Source organism: Apis cerana, linkage group LG1, assembly GCF_029169275.1.
Source record: "Apis cerana isolate GH-2021 linkage group LG1, AcerK_1.0, whole genome shotgun sequence".
Taxonomy (NCBI): Eukaryota; Metazoa; Arthropoda; class Insecta; order Hymenoptera; family Apidae; genus Apis; species Apis cerana.
In genome coordinates, this window is record NC_083852.1 from 7,071,633 (window position 1) to 7,089,788 (window position 18,156).

General features: G+C 39.2%; 2 protein-coding genes across 7 annotated transcripts in view; one reads left to right on the top strand and one right to left on the bottom strand.

Moving 5' to 3' along the window:
* Positions 1-18,156, bottom strand: part of LOC107994843 (teneurin-m) — a 502,908-nt gene that overhangs the window by 385,766 nt on the left and 98,986 nt on the right. The gene's annotated exons all lie outside the window — the stretch shown is intronic.
* LOC107993134 (sialin) lies at positions 3,579-8,192 on the top strand. The gene is made up of 6 exons (XM_017049380.3): positions 3,579-4,700; positions 4,988-5,264; positions 5,444-6,029; positions 6,297-6,429; positions 6,500-6,741; positions 7,616-8,192. Exons 1-6 carry the CDS (start codon positions 4,697-4,699, stop codon positions 7,751-7,753), a joined length of 1,380 nt encoding a protein of 459 aa, XP_016904869.1. The 5' UTR covers positions 3,579-4,696; the 3' UTR covers positions 7,754-8,192.

Below are 18,156 nucleotides of genomic sequence, written 5' to 3' on the forward strand. Positions count from 1 at the left end.
CTTTTGCGAAACACTCGAAAGTCGCCCGATTAATAAAAATTCTCTTCTTCCAATATTTTCTATGATAATTATTTTGATACTTGTTTTGGTGATAATTATTTTCTCGTGGGGATTAAGGGAAAGAGAACCAGTAAACGAAGAGAAATTTAATAGGAGGGAAATTTTGTTTGTAAAAATTAATTCGTATTTTTATCCTTTTCCTCCCGTTCGTAGAGCTAAAGAAAATTTCGTATTCATGGTTCTTCTACATAATTGAAACGATGGAACGAAGGATTAGGAAAGAATTCGAGGAGAGGGAGAGAGAGAGAGAGGAAAAAAGGAGGAATTCATGCATGAATTAGGTCCGTCCTAAGAAACCAGATCACCGTATTAGAACCACGAACGTTTCCACTTGGTGTGTTTGACTTTGTTCCCTACGGCTAATTTGAATATGGAAACGAGCGTCTTGTAAGCTTAATTACAAGGCGAAAAGGTTGTGAAACGGTTTAAAATATCAGCGTTATCCCATGATGAGCGTGTTTGAACCGTGGTCTCGGCCGCTTCTCTTATTTTCTTTTTAACAAAGAAGTTTACATGAAAGAGAAGAAAGAGAGATCTCGTTGCCCATCCATCATCGTTAGCATTTCATTCAACGATAGTCGGTCGAGCGGAAGTTGCCGTTGACTTTGAGAGCTGTGTAAACTGGATGAGCAAACAAACGTTTTATGGACGTCCAATAGTACCATCGTCTTCGCTATCCACCATCGTATACACGGAAATATATGCATATATTTAAGACCGCAATACTAAACGAGCTAAATAAAATCGATTCGACGTTTAAAAGACGCTTCTCCCTTAATCCCGTTACAAAATCCGTGGAAAATATTCACAAAATATTTTTAAAATATCCCTTCCCTTCGAAAAGTAAATTAAAGTCTCTGTTGCTGCCACGTAATTAATTTTTCAAACACGCAATATCCATTGATCCCTTCTCCTTCTCCCAACACGATCATTTCTCTTCCCTCCAAGTGTCAAACAGAAATTCCCTCTCCTTTGCTATAATAAAGAATATTGCTATAATAAAGAAAATATGAGAAAGAACAAGAGACTAAATACCTGTAACTACGATCAATCGATAATTCCTTTCCTCCCTTTCCGCCTAAATTTCAATTTCCAATCGCTACGAATCCTTTCGGCTGTGTCTATTACGGGAGCATCGGTGACTGTTTGTCATTCGAACGCCGTCGATTCGTTCCCTTCGTCCCCTTCGTTCCTGGAGAAATTTCCACGATCGGCTCGACCTGCGCCACGCCACGCCACGACGGGGATGGAATAGTAGATGCTCTCGATGACAAAGGAAGGAAGGTGAATTTGGACACCCGAGATCACGGGCCAGGAATGAAAAATAGTGGCGCGAGACCGCGGGCAAGTTGACGCATTGCGGCGGGGAAATATGGGTCGATCCCGATTATGTCGGGGGATGTGTATCCAGGAGGGGTAGGACGAACGAAGACGTACATCTACATACACTACGTATAACTAATGCCCGCATATATATCAGCCGTTCACTTTCGAGTTTTCCATTTAATCGCCGTTTCTTCCATCTTCGAACGATTTCCCCCGATTCGTTCGAAATGAGATAATGGGGAAAAAATCGGGAAGTCGAAGAGGAGCATAAGATAAGATAATTAATACAATTATTGCGTTTCGTTTCGCTGCTTGATGGTAAAACGCGCGCTGCTTCTCGTCAAAATATTTCGAATTATGAAATCACGGAATTTAAACGAAGTCGCAGAAAAAATGATTCGAGAGAAGTTTCGAATGCTTACGAAATTCTACGATTCAGCCGTGAACACCGAGATGAAAGAGAAAGATGAAAAATTGACGGAGCGCCTATAATTAGGAGTCGACGACTCGGGCGCCGAGCAACCATAGTAACGTAAGAAATGAGCGCTCTGGCCTCGTATCGCTTCACTTTCGCGCTAGGTGGTCCGACGAGTGGGGCACGAAGAGAGCATCGCGCTTGTTAGAGGAGAACGGACTTGCAACGGACGGCTAATTGGTATTCCAGCGGCGAGAAGTGTCAGCCTTTTGACTGATTCTATTTCGAGTAGGTTGCGCGGTGTTTACACTGCGGAAGGAATCGTAAGACGGCAAAGTGGCTGACCAACGGCGACGTCCGCCACAATGCGCCACATCTCGAGGGCCTTGAATCCTCTCAGACCGGTTCCATCCGCCGGGGATTTTCTACCGTCTAATCGGTCACCGGGCATCGCTGTCCCCGCGCCTCGTGAAACGGGTTGTCTCTTCTTATAGAAGTCTTCTCCTCTTCCCTCCCTCTCTCTCTCTCTGTCTCTCTCTTGGTCTATTCTCGACCGGGCGGGATGGCGCGTTCATTTTTAACGCGTCGAGGCTTCGCACTTTCTCGAGTGGAACTCGCGTTTCTTCGCGACTCGTCGTATCCCGCGAACGTTCACCTCTCGATTCGAAGGGACGAACGAGGAAGATAGTTTGGCTTCATCTTGTACACGCGGATATATGCTCGGCTTTTTCGGACCCGTGTCGTCCCGTCTCTCGGCAAGCTGTCGACGTAATCACCCCTATCCTACCCGCCCCCGCGAGACATTTCGTTACGGTTGCCGCTTTGCGACGTGAAAAGAGCCGACGTTTAAAGGAAGTCTCAGGCGGCGTATCGATCGGCCTCCGTTGTCGGTCGTTACAGGTGCACGTTTGTCAAACATGTGTCAAGTCGAGCGGTACACTTGAATGGAGCAGGTAAAATTTCCTTGGATCGATAAAAAGCGAAAACAATGATTCGTAAGTGCACGTGTGAAAGAATATTTGTTTTTTTTTTGTAATATAGGAGGTGTAGGGTGTATAGGTTTAGATGTATACGCGAGGAAAAAATATTTTGGGCAAAAATATTGTTCGATATGCATACACCGTTGTTACGTTATAAGTACGATATTCAAGCATTCTTCGTTATTATTGTTAAGATATTATTTTATTTATTAACGTTCGGTTTGTACGTTATCTCGATACTTATAATTAGAGGAATAATGATTTATATATCTATATTTTATTTAAGAGGAAATGCATGATTTATTCGAACATTACACTATGTTAATGCCAGATTAAACACATAATGTAATATGAATCGTGAAATGCCGCGAGTCTAATTTTATTCTCCTATTAAGCAGACCGCAAATGGAGCGTGATAAATGTATAAATCACTATATCTAATAAGTTCCACCCGGATTAAATGTATCAGGACATCTGCGTAACTGATTATCCACCTAATTTGATAATTTTCTGCGAATCCGAGGATAAATTTATAAGATCTATTAACCTTAATTCTTGATATTTGACATTTTACATTTCCATTCACCGCAATTTCAGGTCGAATCTATGAAACGAGATGCATTGAAAATAATATTTGACATCGAATTAAGATGCAAGACGATATGATTTCATGATACGAAAGAATATTCATAATAACTCTTTCTTTCTTTTTAATTTAATTATAGATACAGTGAAATATTCGAGTCTCGCTTTAACTGATAAGTTACACAAATAAAATTTTAATAATCCTTAATAAAATCAATGTATATTTTATACGATTACGATTTAAATTTATTTAAATACTTTACGTATTTCATAATCACCGTTCCGACACCGTCCAATTTCGAACGTGATATTTGAATCGGAATAAATCTGATAATTCAATTTAAGTGATAAATATATTTTTTTCTTCACTGATCCCTGTAATTTCGTTGTCTCGAAATTATAAATAACAAAATCGACATTTTAAACCGTATAAAAATCATGTTACAATTTTATCATAAAATAAAGGAATTATACGATACGACACGATACAGTGAATATATGCAATAAAAAATTGCGCGTATTATATACAAAAATATAGTATCGTGAACATAGCAACTGAATCTGTTTGGTCTCGTCAGAAAAGCTAATAAATTTATGCAACTGAAATTTCCACGACAACGACAAAAGCGCCGTTTATTCGATATTTATGGCGATTTATCCGTTGATAGGAATCGCTAATGTCACTAGATTCATAGAGTAAGCGGTGGAAATGTAACGTATATACATAGCAGGAGCATTCAACAGGTTGACGTTGCACAATAAAAACTTTTAAGCGGTCGATACTTCTTTAAACATCGCTACGAACGTTAAAAGAAGAATTGATATTGCCACTAGAATGGACTGGGAACGAGGTCAAACTATCGAATCTCTGGCGGCATGTAACTTAAAAATAATAAAAAAAAAGAAAGAAAGAAAGAAAGAAAAATAAAAATTCTGCGTGCAGATTGACAGAGATTGATCCGTTTAATACTTTTAAACGCCTTTAAAATAAAAAATAATTCCTCGATAGCACAATCGATACTCGATATTTTATACTCGATATTGGAAACAAAGGAAACGCGTAATTCCATTGACGTATAATCTCATCTTGAGGAACCGATACATCCGAAGAAGAAGAAACTCATACTCTCAACCATAATTCGATAAACATCGACGAGTAGAGTGGATGTATAGAGGTGACGAAACCGATTTTCGCGATCGATAAGGAAAATAGACACGCAACAGCTGTACTGAACTGCTGTAAATGAGAAGCGTGGTGCTCGTCAACGAGTAAGCAAGAGAATTAGAATTTCTGTCGGTCGGAAGATTAAAACAAGGAAGATTAAGAAAGATGGGTAAGCAAATAAAATTAATATTTCTCTATCCCTATCCCGCCTAACGAAAACGTTAACAACAACCATGCTTTCTCCTTCCGATATGATTCCTCTCCGAGAGAACCTTTCGAAATCTTTCAACGTTGTCCACGATGTACGCGCATTTGCAAGCTCGATCTAATCTTGATATTTAATTCTCGAATCGAAAGTCGTTTCCCTCCCTCGTTCTATTCTCCTTCATTGAAACGTTCCCTCTTTCTTCCTTTACATATACTTACTCATAATTTATACTTCTTGCAACGATACAGTGGGATACGTGAGGTATTTGTTTGCCATAATGATCTGCATCGCGAACATGATTGTCTACGGGTTGAAGGTCAATATAGCCGTAGCTGTGGTCGGCATGGTGAAGCACAGAGACGAAATACCGGACGCGTCGGATGAATGCGATTTTGTTCCTATAGCAGAAGTGATCGATATAGAGGGTCCGTTCGAATGGACTTCGACGCAGCGTGGCTTGGCCATAAGTATTTATTTCGCCGGTTATCTGGTGGGAATGTTCCCATGCGGATACTTCGCGGATCGGTAAGTGGAAGCAATCGGATAATCAGCTTTGAATCGAAAATTCCAATGTTCTTGTATTTTTCTCAGATTCGTATTTGTATACCTCTTTTGTACTTTTCGAAAGGAGAGGAGCTACTACGTTTCTATTCCGTCGAGACACGTTTCCCGACGACGATAACGATAACGATATTGATTTACAGCTTCAACTCGAGGAACGCCCTGCTGCTCTGCGTGCTGGGGAACGCGATTTTGACACTGATAGTTCCAATAGTGGCGCCCGTGTTGTGGCTACTTTACGTTACGAGATTCGTCATGGGCGTGGTGAGCGCGCCCAATCTTCCTATCGTCGCCATCATGGTTGGGAGATGGGTCGTCTACGAGGAGAAGAGTTTATGGTTCGGTATTATTTATTCCGGAACGTCGATCGGCACAGTGATCTCTATATTGACGTCGGGAATGATACTGCACGCCCTCGGTTGGGAGGCAGTCTTTTACATACACGGTGCCCTCTCCTTGATCTGGTGCGTCGTCTTCCTCATCTTCTTCCGCGAGAGCCCGGAAACGCAATACTATATATCGGAGGAGGAGAGGCACTACATAGTGACCTCGTACGGGCACCGTGGCCTTGAATCGGTTCACATGAAGGTGCCGTGGAAAGCCATCTTCACGTCGGTCCCGTTTCTGGCCCTGATTTACACCAACACGTTCGGAAACTTTGCCTGGTACTTCTTGCTCACGCAGCTGCCCATGTACATGAACAAGATTCTGAGATTCGACATTCAATCTGTGAGTCTAAAATTTCTTTCCTCGAGTCGAGCGTTTCATTCTTCTTTTCGTGCAAGAATTTTTCAAGAACGATGAAATTGTCATACCTTTCTCCTTAATTAAACTGTTTCGTTCGTTGCAATTTTTGAATTTAATAGATAAAGATTGTACAAATTGATTATTTATTAAAACTAAAATGAAATAATTATTATTATTAGTTAAGCAATAAGTATACGACGTTCTTAATTAATTAATTATTGGCTTAAATTATAATTGTTAAATTACCAGAACGCGATTCTGAGCTGCTTGCCGTATCTCTTGGCCGCAATAATGAATCCAATCTTGGGAAGGGTACTGGATTGGGGCAGAGCGCGAAATTATTGGACCCAAACCGGTGGGCGAAAGATCGCAGTAGGGATGAGTAAGTAAAAATCTGAAAAACTAAAACTTCTGATGTGAGTATCCAAAATAATTTTAAATCATTTTCACAGGTTGCATCCCGCCGAGTATTTTTCTCCTTATTATCGCTTATATCGGTTGCTACCGAGTAATCGCTGTCATATTATTGATGCTTAGCGTAATGTTAGGAGGTTCCATTTTTGTCGGCCATCTTGCCAACCACAACGACTTGGCGCCCAACTATGCTGGAATTTTAATGGGTATTACGAATACTCCAGGAACTATTTCAGCGTTTATTTTGCCAGCCATAGTGGGCGCGCTCACGGAAGCCGGGGTAAGAGATCGAATAATCAAAGAACTCGAAAATATCGGACCTCTTTTTACTTTGAACAATCGATTGATAAATCGAGGAGGAAAGTGATCGGTAACGGAAACTAGAAATGAAATTTACAGAGAAGTTTTATCGTCGAATACTCTTCGATCGAGAAACGATGCGTGTGTACGATTGGTGGAGGGAAATATTTAATTATGGAAATTATGGAATTCTCGATGAATTAAATTCCTTTCCACCCCTCGTTGCGACGGGCATTCCGAGATTTCGGGGCGAATTTTTTCTTCGATACAATCGGTCAGAATGGAAATGTTTACGAGCTACTGATCGAGTATTTGAGGAAGAAGTTGGTCTCGAGATACCAATATTCATACGTCAGAAGATATTTTCGAGAATTCAATCCATCTTTATCCGAAATATCCGAAATTTTCAGATTTTTCCCACGTTTCTCATCAAATTTATTTCTCGTATACGCTTTGACTGCATCTTGAATTATCGCGCAATATTTTGCACTTTGAAATTGCAATTTGAACATCGAACATGTTAATTAATCGAGTTATTTTTATACGAAAGATAAACCGCGTAACGGTGAATAAAAAAGTTGTAATTGTAAATAATTGTGATAACAATGCGGTCAATGTTCGAAACTCGTGATTAAATTTAGCTCAACACGTGGTGGAATGTAAACTGCGCTCATCTATTCGTTATCTTTAACCGTGATACTTATTATTCTTGATATTCTTGTCAATCTTTCTTTTTTTTTTTCTAAATATTCGCAATGCAATTCGCACAGGCATTTTAATGCGATTGTAATAATAATTATCACGCAGTAAACATATCACTTTTTATTAATCGAAATATTATATTTATAACGCAGCATACTATGGCACGATGGAGATACGTGTTCTGGATAACAATTATTGCACAAATGTCTGCATTTGTTGTATTCACCATCTTCGGCTCGGCAGAGATTCAAGAATGGAATTACTATGGGGTAGAAGCGGAGGAAGATTAGCAAACCGAATTTGTAATACTGTGTTTTTCCCTCTTATTTATATTATTTTACTTTTCACTTCGAGTGAAATATATATTTTTATCGATATTATTATTATATAGATTTTTTCTTTCTTTCTTTCTTTTTTTTTTTTTAATGGATACGACAATCAATAATTTTTATTTAACGATGACAGTATTTGTAAATTTATCGATTGTGTATCCCAAAGGAAAGTGTATCTGGAAGAGAAATGGGTTAAGAATTTGGATACATTAGAGGTATATTATTTATTTTTCTATTGCAATTTGTATTTGTATCGAATAAAATTTAAAGCGATTATTTTATTTATAGATATATATATATTATTATTATTATTATTATTATTATTATTGTTATATACGTTGTATACAAGTTGTTTAAATAACCGATTTTATGAAAATCAATAAACTTTCCATTAAAGATTAATCGAGCGATTTCATTTCTATGATTCGTCTCTCGCATTCCATCCTTCACCCTTAATAAATCCAAGAAATATTTCAAAGAGCGAGGAAAACAAAATAAAATGAAACCACCGTTTAAACAAATTTTCAATTCTTTTCATTCTAAAAATCATAATCTTACTTTTAACAAAAGTAAGATTACTCTTTTTCGCTACAAAAAACGAGAAAACAATTCCCTCAAATTTCTCGCTGCAGAAAGGGACAAGAGGAAAAAGAAAGATCGTAGAAAATCGAAATAATAACAAATACGCGAAGAAAATTGCTCGAAACGTTAGCATTTACGCTGGCAAAGCAGCGGTGGACGCCTTTCGTTATAAATAATTCACTCCTCTCTCTCTCTCTCTCTGCGTCCGTGAAAATCTTTTGAGAGGCGTATAAAGGCCGCGCGTACAGTAATTAGAACCGCGAGACCACCCGTAATGATGGCCGGCCAATTAAGGGCCACCTGGTACAAAAATCCGTCTTATCCCAATTAGATCGCGACGTTTGCGACCGGCGGCCTGCGAAAGCAGCTCGAAAAAAAAGAAAGAAAGAAAGAAAGAAGGGGAAAGCGAAAGAGAGCCGCGCGGGTCGGCTCCAACTTCCAACAGGGAATATTTATGACGGCTGAAATATTACGTTTGTAATCTATTTCGGTGCTATACGTTGCCCGTTTCGACGGGCATACTCGGGCAGCCCGTTGAAAAACGGAAGATTACAGCTAAGTCATTTCCCCTCTCGTTTGAAACCGTTTCCTGTTTCCAACCAGATATCAAAGACTCGGGCGGCACTCGAGAGAAGAGAGAAGAGTAGCTTCGTTCCTCGAATGAAGGTTTCATGAAGATTTTGAACCGCGGAAATTAAGAGGGGATAATTGTGCCTCTTTTTTTTTTTTTTTTTTTTTTGAAAATAGGTGAATATAATTCTAGTTTAGGGAATCGATCGTGACGAAATATTTGGTCGATCTGATTAAAAGATCTTATTGTGAGATACGTTGAATAGAAATAAATATCGCAACAATTGGTTAACGATCTTCCAATCCAAAATCCTTGAATCCTTGGTCCTTTCGATCGAAGGAAACTTTTATTTTCCCTGTGTTTACACGGGAAAGAAACTACTTTAAACGACCAAAAAGAAGAAGAAGAAGAAGAAGAAGAAGAAAAAAGAAAACGCCCTATCTCCACCCCATCGATCGAGAGGACTGACCCGTCTCGCGACGTTTTATTTCCAAAGCCGGCGCGAACCGAAAATTAGCCCCTCGAGCCGAAAAATTATGGTAGACCTTCGTTAAACAGGCCGTCTAAGCCAGCCGACAATCCGTCGAAGAAGCTATTAATCAAGCGTAATTAAGGCCCCGGTGATCCTCCGCCAGAGGATCGAGACGTCGACTCGTTTGCCCAGACTTGGCAGAAGTAGAGTTGCTCGCGCGTCGCTCCAACGCCACGGTTAATCAATCCTGAACCTCGTTACAGTCTCGAGCCAGTCTCCTTAGCTGGCCCCGAGTCAACGTCAACGCATCCGGAGCGACATCGAAACGCCAAGGATTGTTAATCCAGCGCGGCGTAGCGTGTAAACGTAGCATAAACCAACGAACGAAGGAATGAAACGATTCTTGGATACCGCGATGATCAAAGTTTTTACTTTTCTTCCGAATGTATAACAACAACGACAATAACAACAATAATATTGCGGCGGAGACGACAATATTTAAAAGAAAGGGGGTAGAAGACGTATTACGGTAAAAGCGGAGGAATCCTTTTAAAAGAAATCGTTCCAGCGTGGATGTGTTAGGAGTTAATTGCGTGGAAAGAGGTTGTCGATTGCTTTTCGAGGTGTTTGTTCTGGGCACGAATCTGGGTCAGCGCTATCAAAGGGTGAATTGGATACGTGGAACAACTGGAAAATGCAGCTGTGTAACAGTCGGACCAAGCTCCACTCTCGCGGAGCTTTCCTACCACGAATCCCTTTTAACCGAGCTATTAAGGTCTCGACGTGCCACGTGTCCGCGCCTCGTGTCCGCTTCATTCACGCGCGATATTACGGATCGTATTCAGGTGTAAATACGCACGGGTTGATTCCACGCAATTCCCAATTGCCAAGAATTTTCCACGTCGCGATCGATAAATAAACGACGATGAACCACGTCATCCCTCCCCCCTGTGATTTCCAACTCGTTGCTAATTCACGTTCTTTTTTAAATTTAAATCTCGTCGAAGAGACTTTTATATTACGAGAGAGAAGGATATTTTTTTTCTTTATCGGCAGGATCGAACGGTTCGAGACGAAAATTAAAATTACGTAAGGCGATTTTTAGTTGGAGCGAGGGTAATCGACGAGAAGATAACGATATTTGTTATCGTTAAAAGTTTCCGTACAACCAAGCTCGTTTAAGCTCCAAAATTAATGCAAGAAATAAATTACGTGCGTGCTTGTAAAGAGATAATATATTGCTAGGTATATCCGAGACCGCTATCTTCAACGTTACGACACGGAACGTAACAAATGAACAGCTGTACCGTTATACTTTACATTTTCTTCGTATTTTTCAAATAACAGTAATCTCTGCTAAATTTATCGTCTTAGACGATACCGTCCTAGGATAATTGAAATTTCACGATCTAACCGATCTAAAACTGTATAAATTCGCGCCTTCATTTTAAAATTTACTCCGATACGGGAATTACGATCCGCGTGTCTCAATTCAAACTCGATTTATCCCCCTCTTCCTCCAACGCTCCACATCAAACACCATCAAACAGTCTTTACAGCTCCTCGAGCCGCGTTCACGTATACTTTTAACCAGCCGGGTTGGAAGGGAGCGCGGTCGTTAGCCGACTGTTCACCCGTGAGCGTGAACCGGGTCACCGTCTGCACCGAGAGAAAGGGGGAGAGGAGAGAAAAGAGGGGAATCGGCCAAGTTATTCGGAATTATTTCCTTCTTCCTTCCCACGGGCGGAAAAACGCGGGGTTGGGAAGGTCGGAGCTGTGGAAAGGTCGATGCATTCCACGGAGTCCGGCAAAGAATCCGATATGGCCCGATGACGCGTTTGAAAGCGGCAGGAATCCCGAAACTCGGTCACCCCGTTTCCAATTGACCAAGCCCCCCTTTCTCCATTCCCCGGCCTGGCTCCCATTATGCGAACTTCCTGCAGATTAGTTGTCGTCGAGTTTAATATTTTACCGGGTTGATTTTCCGCCGCCGCCGCTCCGTTCCTCCCCCCTCGAGTCCGCGTTTAATATCGCTCGTCTTGGGGATAACTTACCTCGATGTTGTTATTGCTTAACGTTGTGACGCGTGTCATTATTGTGCGATTACATGCAGATCGTGGAAACAAGTTGAAGATTGGCTCGATTCTTTTCGAATATAGGGACGATGATCGAGTATTTGAACGAACTTGCCGGGGCAAACTAATAATTCCGATCGTCAATCTTCCTATTCACTTCAAACAAAAAACTTCTCCGCGTTAATTACTCGGTTAATTTTCCGTAATTTCGTTCTCCGCCATCCCATTATTCCTCTTACCCTATTTGGAAAAAAAAGAAAGAAAGAAAAAGAAAAGAGAGAGAGAGGAATCGCGAAGGGAAGTTGGAGAAGGGAGGAACTCATTGTTGCGCGTTCACGCTTTATTATTATTTCAATTACGTCCGAAACGGGGGCGCGCACCCTTTCAATAGGATTGCGCCGTTTTCCTCTTCTCCGACGTAATACAGCCCTCCCTCCCCGCCACCCTTGACTCCTTCCCCTCCCATCCCGTCCCGGCACCCTTGAAAACCGTCAGCATATTGCGCATGCATAATTGAACGTGTTCAAACAAATAACAAAGTTTTCGCATGCTGATGAGAAACGCATCCGGATTTCGGCTGCCACCGACTGCCGCTGACATATTTTCATTTGACGGAGGAGGAGACGACAGGCCGCCGCCTCTTCTCCCTCCTCGCGAAATCGATCTCCCCTTCTTACTCGGATCGAAACCGAGGAATCGAGTTGCATCGAGAGGAACAGGTTTGTTTTAATACATCGAACTTTGATTTTTGAAAATAAATGTATATTTTTTTTTTTTATTTCAAGAATAGCTATGACACGGAATAATATAGAAACTCGAGATAAATTTATTTGGAAGGTTGTTTACTATGGATTCATGGATAATTAATATCGAATGATGCACTCGAGCGTCGTTAAAGGGAATCGTAATTCACAATGAGGAGTGATCAACGCGCGAGTAATTCTTGGATCGATAAGTTTAACGCGACGCTTGAAACGGCAAGTTAGTTAGGAGGAAATTACTCGTAACCCTCTGAAAGGCTTCCACGCCGCTCAAAAGGGATTTAAATTTTACGTCTGGTCTCATCCCACCAACGATCCAATCTAGCCGGGGCTGGGCACGCGAGAAAACTCGTGAATTTTACGAAGCATAATTACAGGGACGTGCGTATCCGGTTATTTTTTTCCGGCCAACGGTGGTGAACTTCCGGTCGAGTGATGCGATAACCGTTCACGGTGCTCGCGTGATCGTTCCAATCCCTTTCCTGTTCTTTTTTCTGCCCATCAAAAACCGCGTAAAAAAAATATGGGAAACGTCGGTGGATAAAGATAATTGAGATTTAATTGGTGACGATGTGTAAAACAGGGCGAAGGGCTCGATCGATCATCGACGATGGATGTTTGAATTTGCAGATTCCTTCGACTGGAAATCAAAACTTATATAATTTGTTGCTTACATCAGTTTGTGGATTGTAAAGAAATATTCGTACGAGAAAATTGACGCGTGTCGGTGATAATTATTTCGATGTGTTCTCTCTTCGTTCAATTTCAAAGTCGATCGATGTACGGATTGGAAAGATTCCAAGAAAGATTTCTCCTTTTATCTATCTGTTTATGCATTATCATGTCGGGCAGAGGATCTTGAAGGCACACATCTCCGCGATACGATCGTTTCAACGAGAGGATCGCATCTATAGGTTTGGTTATTAACTTCCTAAAGTAAATTCACTCACTTTTCACGACGGCGCACACACGAACACATAACAGAATTACATAATGCTCGATGAAAAGCTAAACTCCTACGTAGCTACGTATGGGAATATGGTATTTGCCAGGCCGGCTGGCAATTTGCCTCCTGCATACTGTGGTCTCACTCCAAGTATGAATAATAATGACGCTGGATATGTGAATTATGAGACGATTATCTACAGTGTTGGCCGCGTTGGTTATTGCATCGAGGTTCGTGCCTAGGACAATCGATCCTGCGACTCCATATTATTACACTTCATGCTACTTTCAACGACCTGGATTGAATGAATGAATGCGAAAACTATCGTATTCTTACACGACAGCTTAATTTAAAATTAATTGGATTATTATTATTATTATTATTTTCATTTCACGAATATTGAGAACCATGTAAAGCACGAAGCACGAGTTGTTCGCTATCCGCCAATTTTGATTTATTCACATCTTGAAGATAAATTGAAATTGAAAATTCTCGAACGATAAACTCTATCGTAGTCATTAAGGTTTTTATTTGGTATGAGTTTATAAGAACAGTTAAAGTTGAATTTCATTATCAAGAGTCAATAACTTTTTGTTAAATATATATATATATCTCAAGATACGTAAAATACGTCGAAAGAAAAAATACGCATCTTTTCTTTTCTAGGATCCTTTAGTACAAAAGTTTCCCAGTTGCGGCGCCACCTATCAGAGCCTATTTGGAAATATATTGATGAAATTCTATCATTATTATTAATTTACAAGATTTAATTTTCCAATATATATATACATAATTTGAAGGTTAAATTTAGCATCTTATCTGAAATTTAATATAATATGTAATAAAAAATTTCCAATAAAATTATAATATTTTTAATGATTTCGTAGTGACTTTTGTTTCGGAAAAATATAATTAATCGACGAACAAATAATAAACGTGTACATCTATATAAAAAAAAATAAATAAATAAAAAAGGATTTTAAAAAGCACATCGTATCTTTCATTCTTCACTGTAGACACGTGTAGACGAAATTAGCAGAAATTATCGTTCCATTTGATAACATCGTTGCTCTCGTTTCACCAACCCAGCCCGCATTTTCACTTATTCTAAATTGGCTTTTTAATATTTTGCATATTAGTAGCTTATGCTACCCGCAGCAGAATCCTTGTTAGTTGTTTCAACGAGTTTAGTATGCAAATTGACATAAAGGGTATATGCGCGTGGGATGTAACTCAAGTGCGGAACACGCGGATAATGAGGGGTACGTTTTACCCTCGGGGGTAGTATGTTTTACATCCAGTCCGCTTATATATCCGACCGATTCGAAAAATCGTCGCTACGTTCTATCATATGGAAGATTTTCTTTTTCTCCTTTTTAAGTTTTCTCCCTCTATAACTCAAAAATATATATTTTTCAAAGATCTCGATGGAATTTTATTTACGTCCATTCGTATATTTTTACCTTCAAATTTTTTTTTTTTTTTCTTTACTTCAAAGAACATCCATTTCGGAATATTCATTTAAATTTAGTTATTCTTATTTTTTATCCTTCAATTTATATATAAGTGAAAGATCGAGGTTGGATACGGATCGATGACACGATTTTAAGATATACGAATATGAAAGGTAAAATGTGAAAGAGCTTGGTGGGGAAAAATTAAATTCGTTTCACATCGCGCATTTTAAATGTCATTACCAGAGAAAAAGTAACACAGGATTCGAGCGCATTCTCGTTTGTTTGTCAAATTTATTTGACCGCTCTGAAACATCGGGGATTAAAGAATTCGTTATTGTTATTGCGTTTGTTATAACGCGTTCTCGAATGGTCGCGTTAGAATAGCTCTATTTATTTTAGACCATCACAGGTTTTTTTTTCTTCTTCTTTTTTATTGGATAATTATGCAAACTGCAGCGAAGCGCTTCTCCACCACCAAGCGCTTCTCGACCACTATTTTTGGATTTTACGATATAACCCAAGACGCGGTTCCTTAGCAGCATGGGATAAATGTGATAAAATTTCCCCAAGCAAGCTTGAATAATTAATCTCTCTCTTCTCCTGTTAAATATATTCGTCCATAAATCCAATACATAAACTTATATCTTCTAACAAGATTTCTCGATATTTTTGAGAAGTTTTTAAAGAATTCATGGAAAAATTAATTCTTTTAAATACATATAAATATATATACGTATCAAGGATAATTTTTCTTTCAATAATTTTTACAATCTATTATCTAAAAATAAGAATTAAATTAGCGTAATAAGAGTCTGAAATATTTAAAAGTTTTTATAATTAATTAATATTCTCAAAAGAGAAAGAGGACCCGTCGAGAGTTAGAGATTTTGAAATCTTAATTTAATCTTCTTAGTTTACTCGCGAAATGAAATTTACTCTAGGACAACTTTGCAATAATGGAGCATAGAGCAAGTAGAATAAGCTAGAGAGAGAAAAAATACTATAAAAACTTAATTAATTGCATTAATTTAATTAAATTTTTAAATTTATTATTTCGTATATTTATTTTTAATAAAAACTATTCTCTTTCTAAAACATTTACCATTAATATTAAAATCATTCGGTTGAAAAATTCGTCAAATATAAAACATCGTTCTACATATATCTACACATTTAGAAGTTTCCTCGTCCAGAACGTTTTTTCGAAGAACGAAAATCTAAAGAAAATACCCAACTTACTTTCGACCAAAGCACTCGAATGCCACGGATATTTCTTCAACTATTTCTCAATCGTCGACGGGGCGACGACGTTTTCCACGGAGGGAATTCTTCGATTCGTAGAACCAGAAAGCCACGTCTCTCGTCACAATTACTAAACCGCTGGCAGCAAATAATCTCCCTCTTTGTCCACGCGGTGTCTCGAAGCGGGCGAGATATTAATTCACCGCGATTAATCACCGGAATCCGGGAGAAACAGCTGAGAATGGCAAAGCCACGAGAGTGGAACAAACATCAGGGCGAAAAGGGGATGTAAACGATAAAACGATCCAGCTGTAACTCATGAGAAAAAAGAAGCGACATTATGATTCATCTCGTTGACAATTTTCCTTCGTGGATCTTTAAAAACGAAAATTTTGAATATTTAGAAATATCGTATTTCTCGTACTCGTTAAAATTTTCCGTTTGTATAAACTTTATATTAGATATTATACAGACAGATTTATATTTTATTATACGTAGAAAATAAAAAATGCGTCACGCGTTATACACGTCGTTAAAACCCACTCAGAAACTACAGGATATCATGCCAATAACGTCCGTTTTTGTTTTATCCCGATATCTCAAACGGTTGCCGAGATATAAGGATTAGAAGTTTTCGTAATATTTAAGATGGCGCGAGTCTATAAATAGACTTCGCGACACACTGACCTATATTTTTTCCAGGAATCGCATCTGGTGTTTGGGATAGGTCAGTGAAACGAGGCGCGAGCGAGAGGTCCGAGTAAGTAACGAGGACGGAGATAATAAACGATTAAAAATTACCTTGCCTTTACACGACGATATCTCGGCAACCGGAAGTCGTATCGGAATAAATAAAAAGGCGTTTTAAAGGGGAAGGTTTCGCGCTTCTATCGGTCTTTCATTCGTTGACCGGAAGTCATTATTTTCCGAGTTACAGCGATTCAAAGTTTTTCCTAATTTTAATAGGCTTCGATCGCGTTCACGGTAAGCGGTTAAAAATTATCCTTTTCTTTACACGACGATATCTCGGGAACCGGAAGTCGTATCGGAATAAATAAAAAGGCGTTTTAAAGGGGAAGGTTCCGCGCTTCTATCGGTCTTTCATTCGTTGACCGGAAGTCATTATTTTCCGAGTTACAGCGGTTCAAAGTTTTTCCTAATTTTAATAGACCTCGATCGCGTTCACGGTAAGCGGTTAAAAATTATCCTTTTCTTCACGCGACGATATCTCGGGAACCGGAAGTCGTATCGGAACAAACGAAAGAGGATTTTAAGGGGCAAGATTCCACGCTTCTAACGGTCTTTCATTCGTTGATTTGAAGTCGGTACGTCCGTAGTTGTAAGAGTTGAAAGTTTTTCTCAATTCTCTTTCTTCCTTAAATCGTATCCCAAATTTTTCAAGGAGATTTCTTTTTAAATTTCTTACGCGTAACGAGTGAAATTTTAATGTGGCACAGGTGCATTATTCAATTAACGAGAACACGTAGAATAGACACGTTAATAAAGTAATTAGGTTTGTAATCTTGAAATTTAATCAAGTTTGAACTGAATTCCATGCAAATGCAAATATCGCAAGGTCAAAGACGTGAGCAGAGACGCTATTTTAATATAAAACGTCATCCCAATTTAGATTTGCTAAATTGTAGGGGAAATTTATAAAGACTCGATGTCGATTGGTTAATTAAACAGACAGAATTGGGACACGAACTCAAACTGTCGTTTAATCGAGCAGAAATTCACGACAGTTTTCGCAGCTAGAAATGTCTCTGATCCGACCTAATGAGCAATTAGTAACAGAGTTGTTCACCGTGTACGTGAAACAGCAACAAACATGGACGTCACATGCATCACGCGCCCGGCTCCTTGCCTTCGGAGATTTACCGTCCCGTTTCACGTGAGTTTCCTGCAAATTATCTGTCGGCAAATCCCTGCACGTTTTCATTGGGCAACGATGAATCAGCTTTCGAAACAAAGCCCAACTTTCGTCACAGTCTTTAACACGCGTTGCCTTCCGTCGCAATTTTCGCGATTAATTTTACTACGTTACACATGGAAGTTATTATTAATTAAATCCTTAATGGAATAGAATAACATGAAAGGAATCAGAATCCTTTCGAAACTTCGAACAACCCTTTGTCACTTTTTCTCGATTCTCGAAATTTTAACGCGCATGGAACAAAAGAGACACGGAGGAAAATTCGAATTTATCAACAACTCGATTCTTCGAAGAATAATCCTTAAAGAATATCAAACAC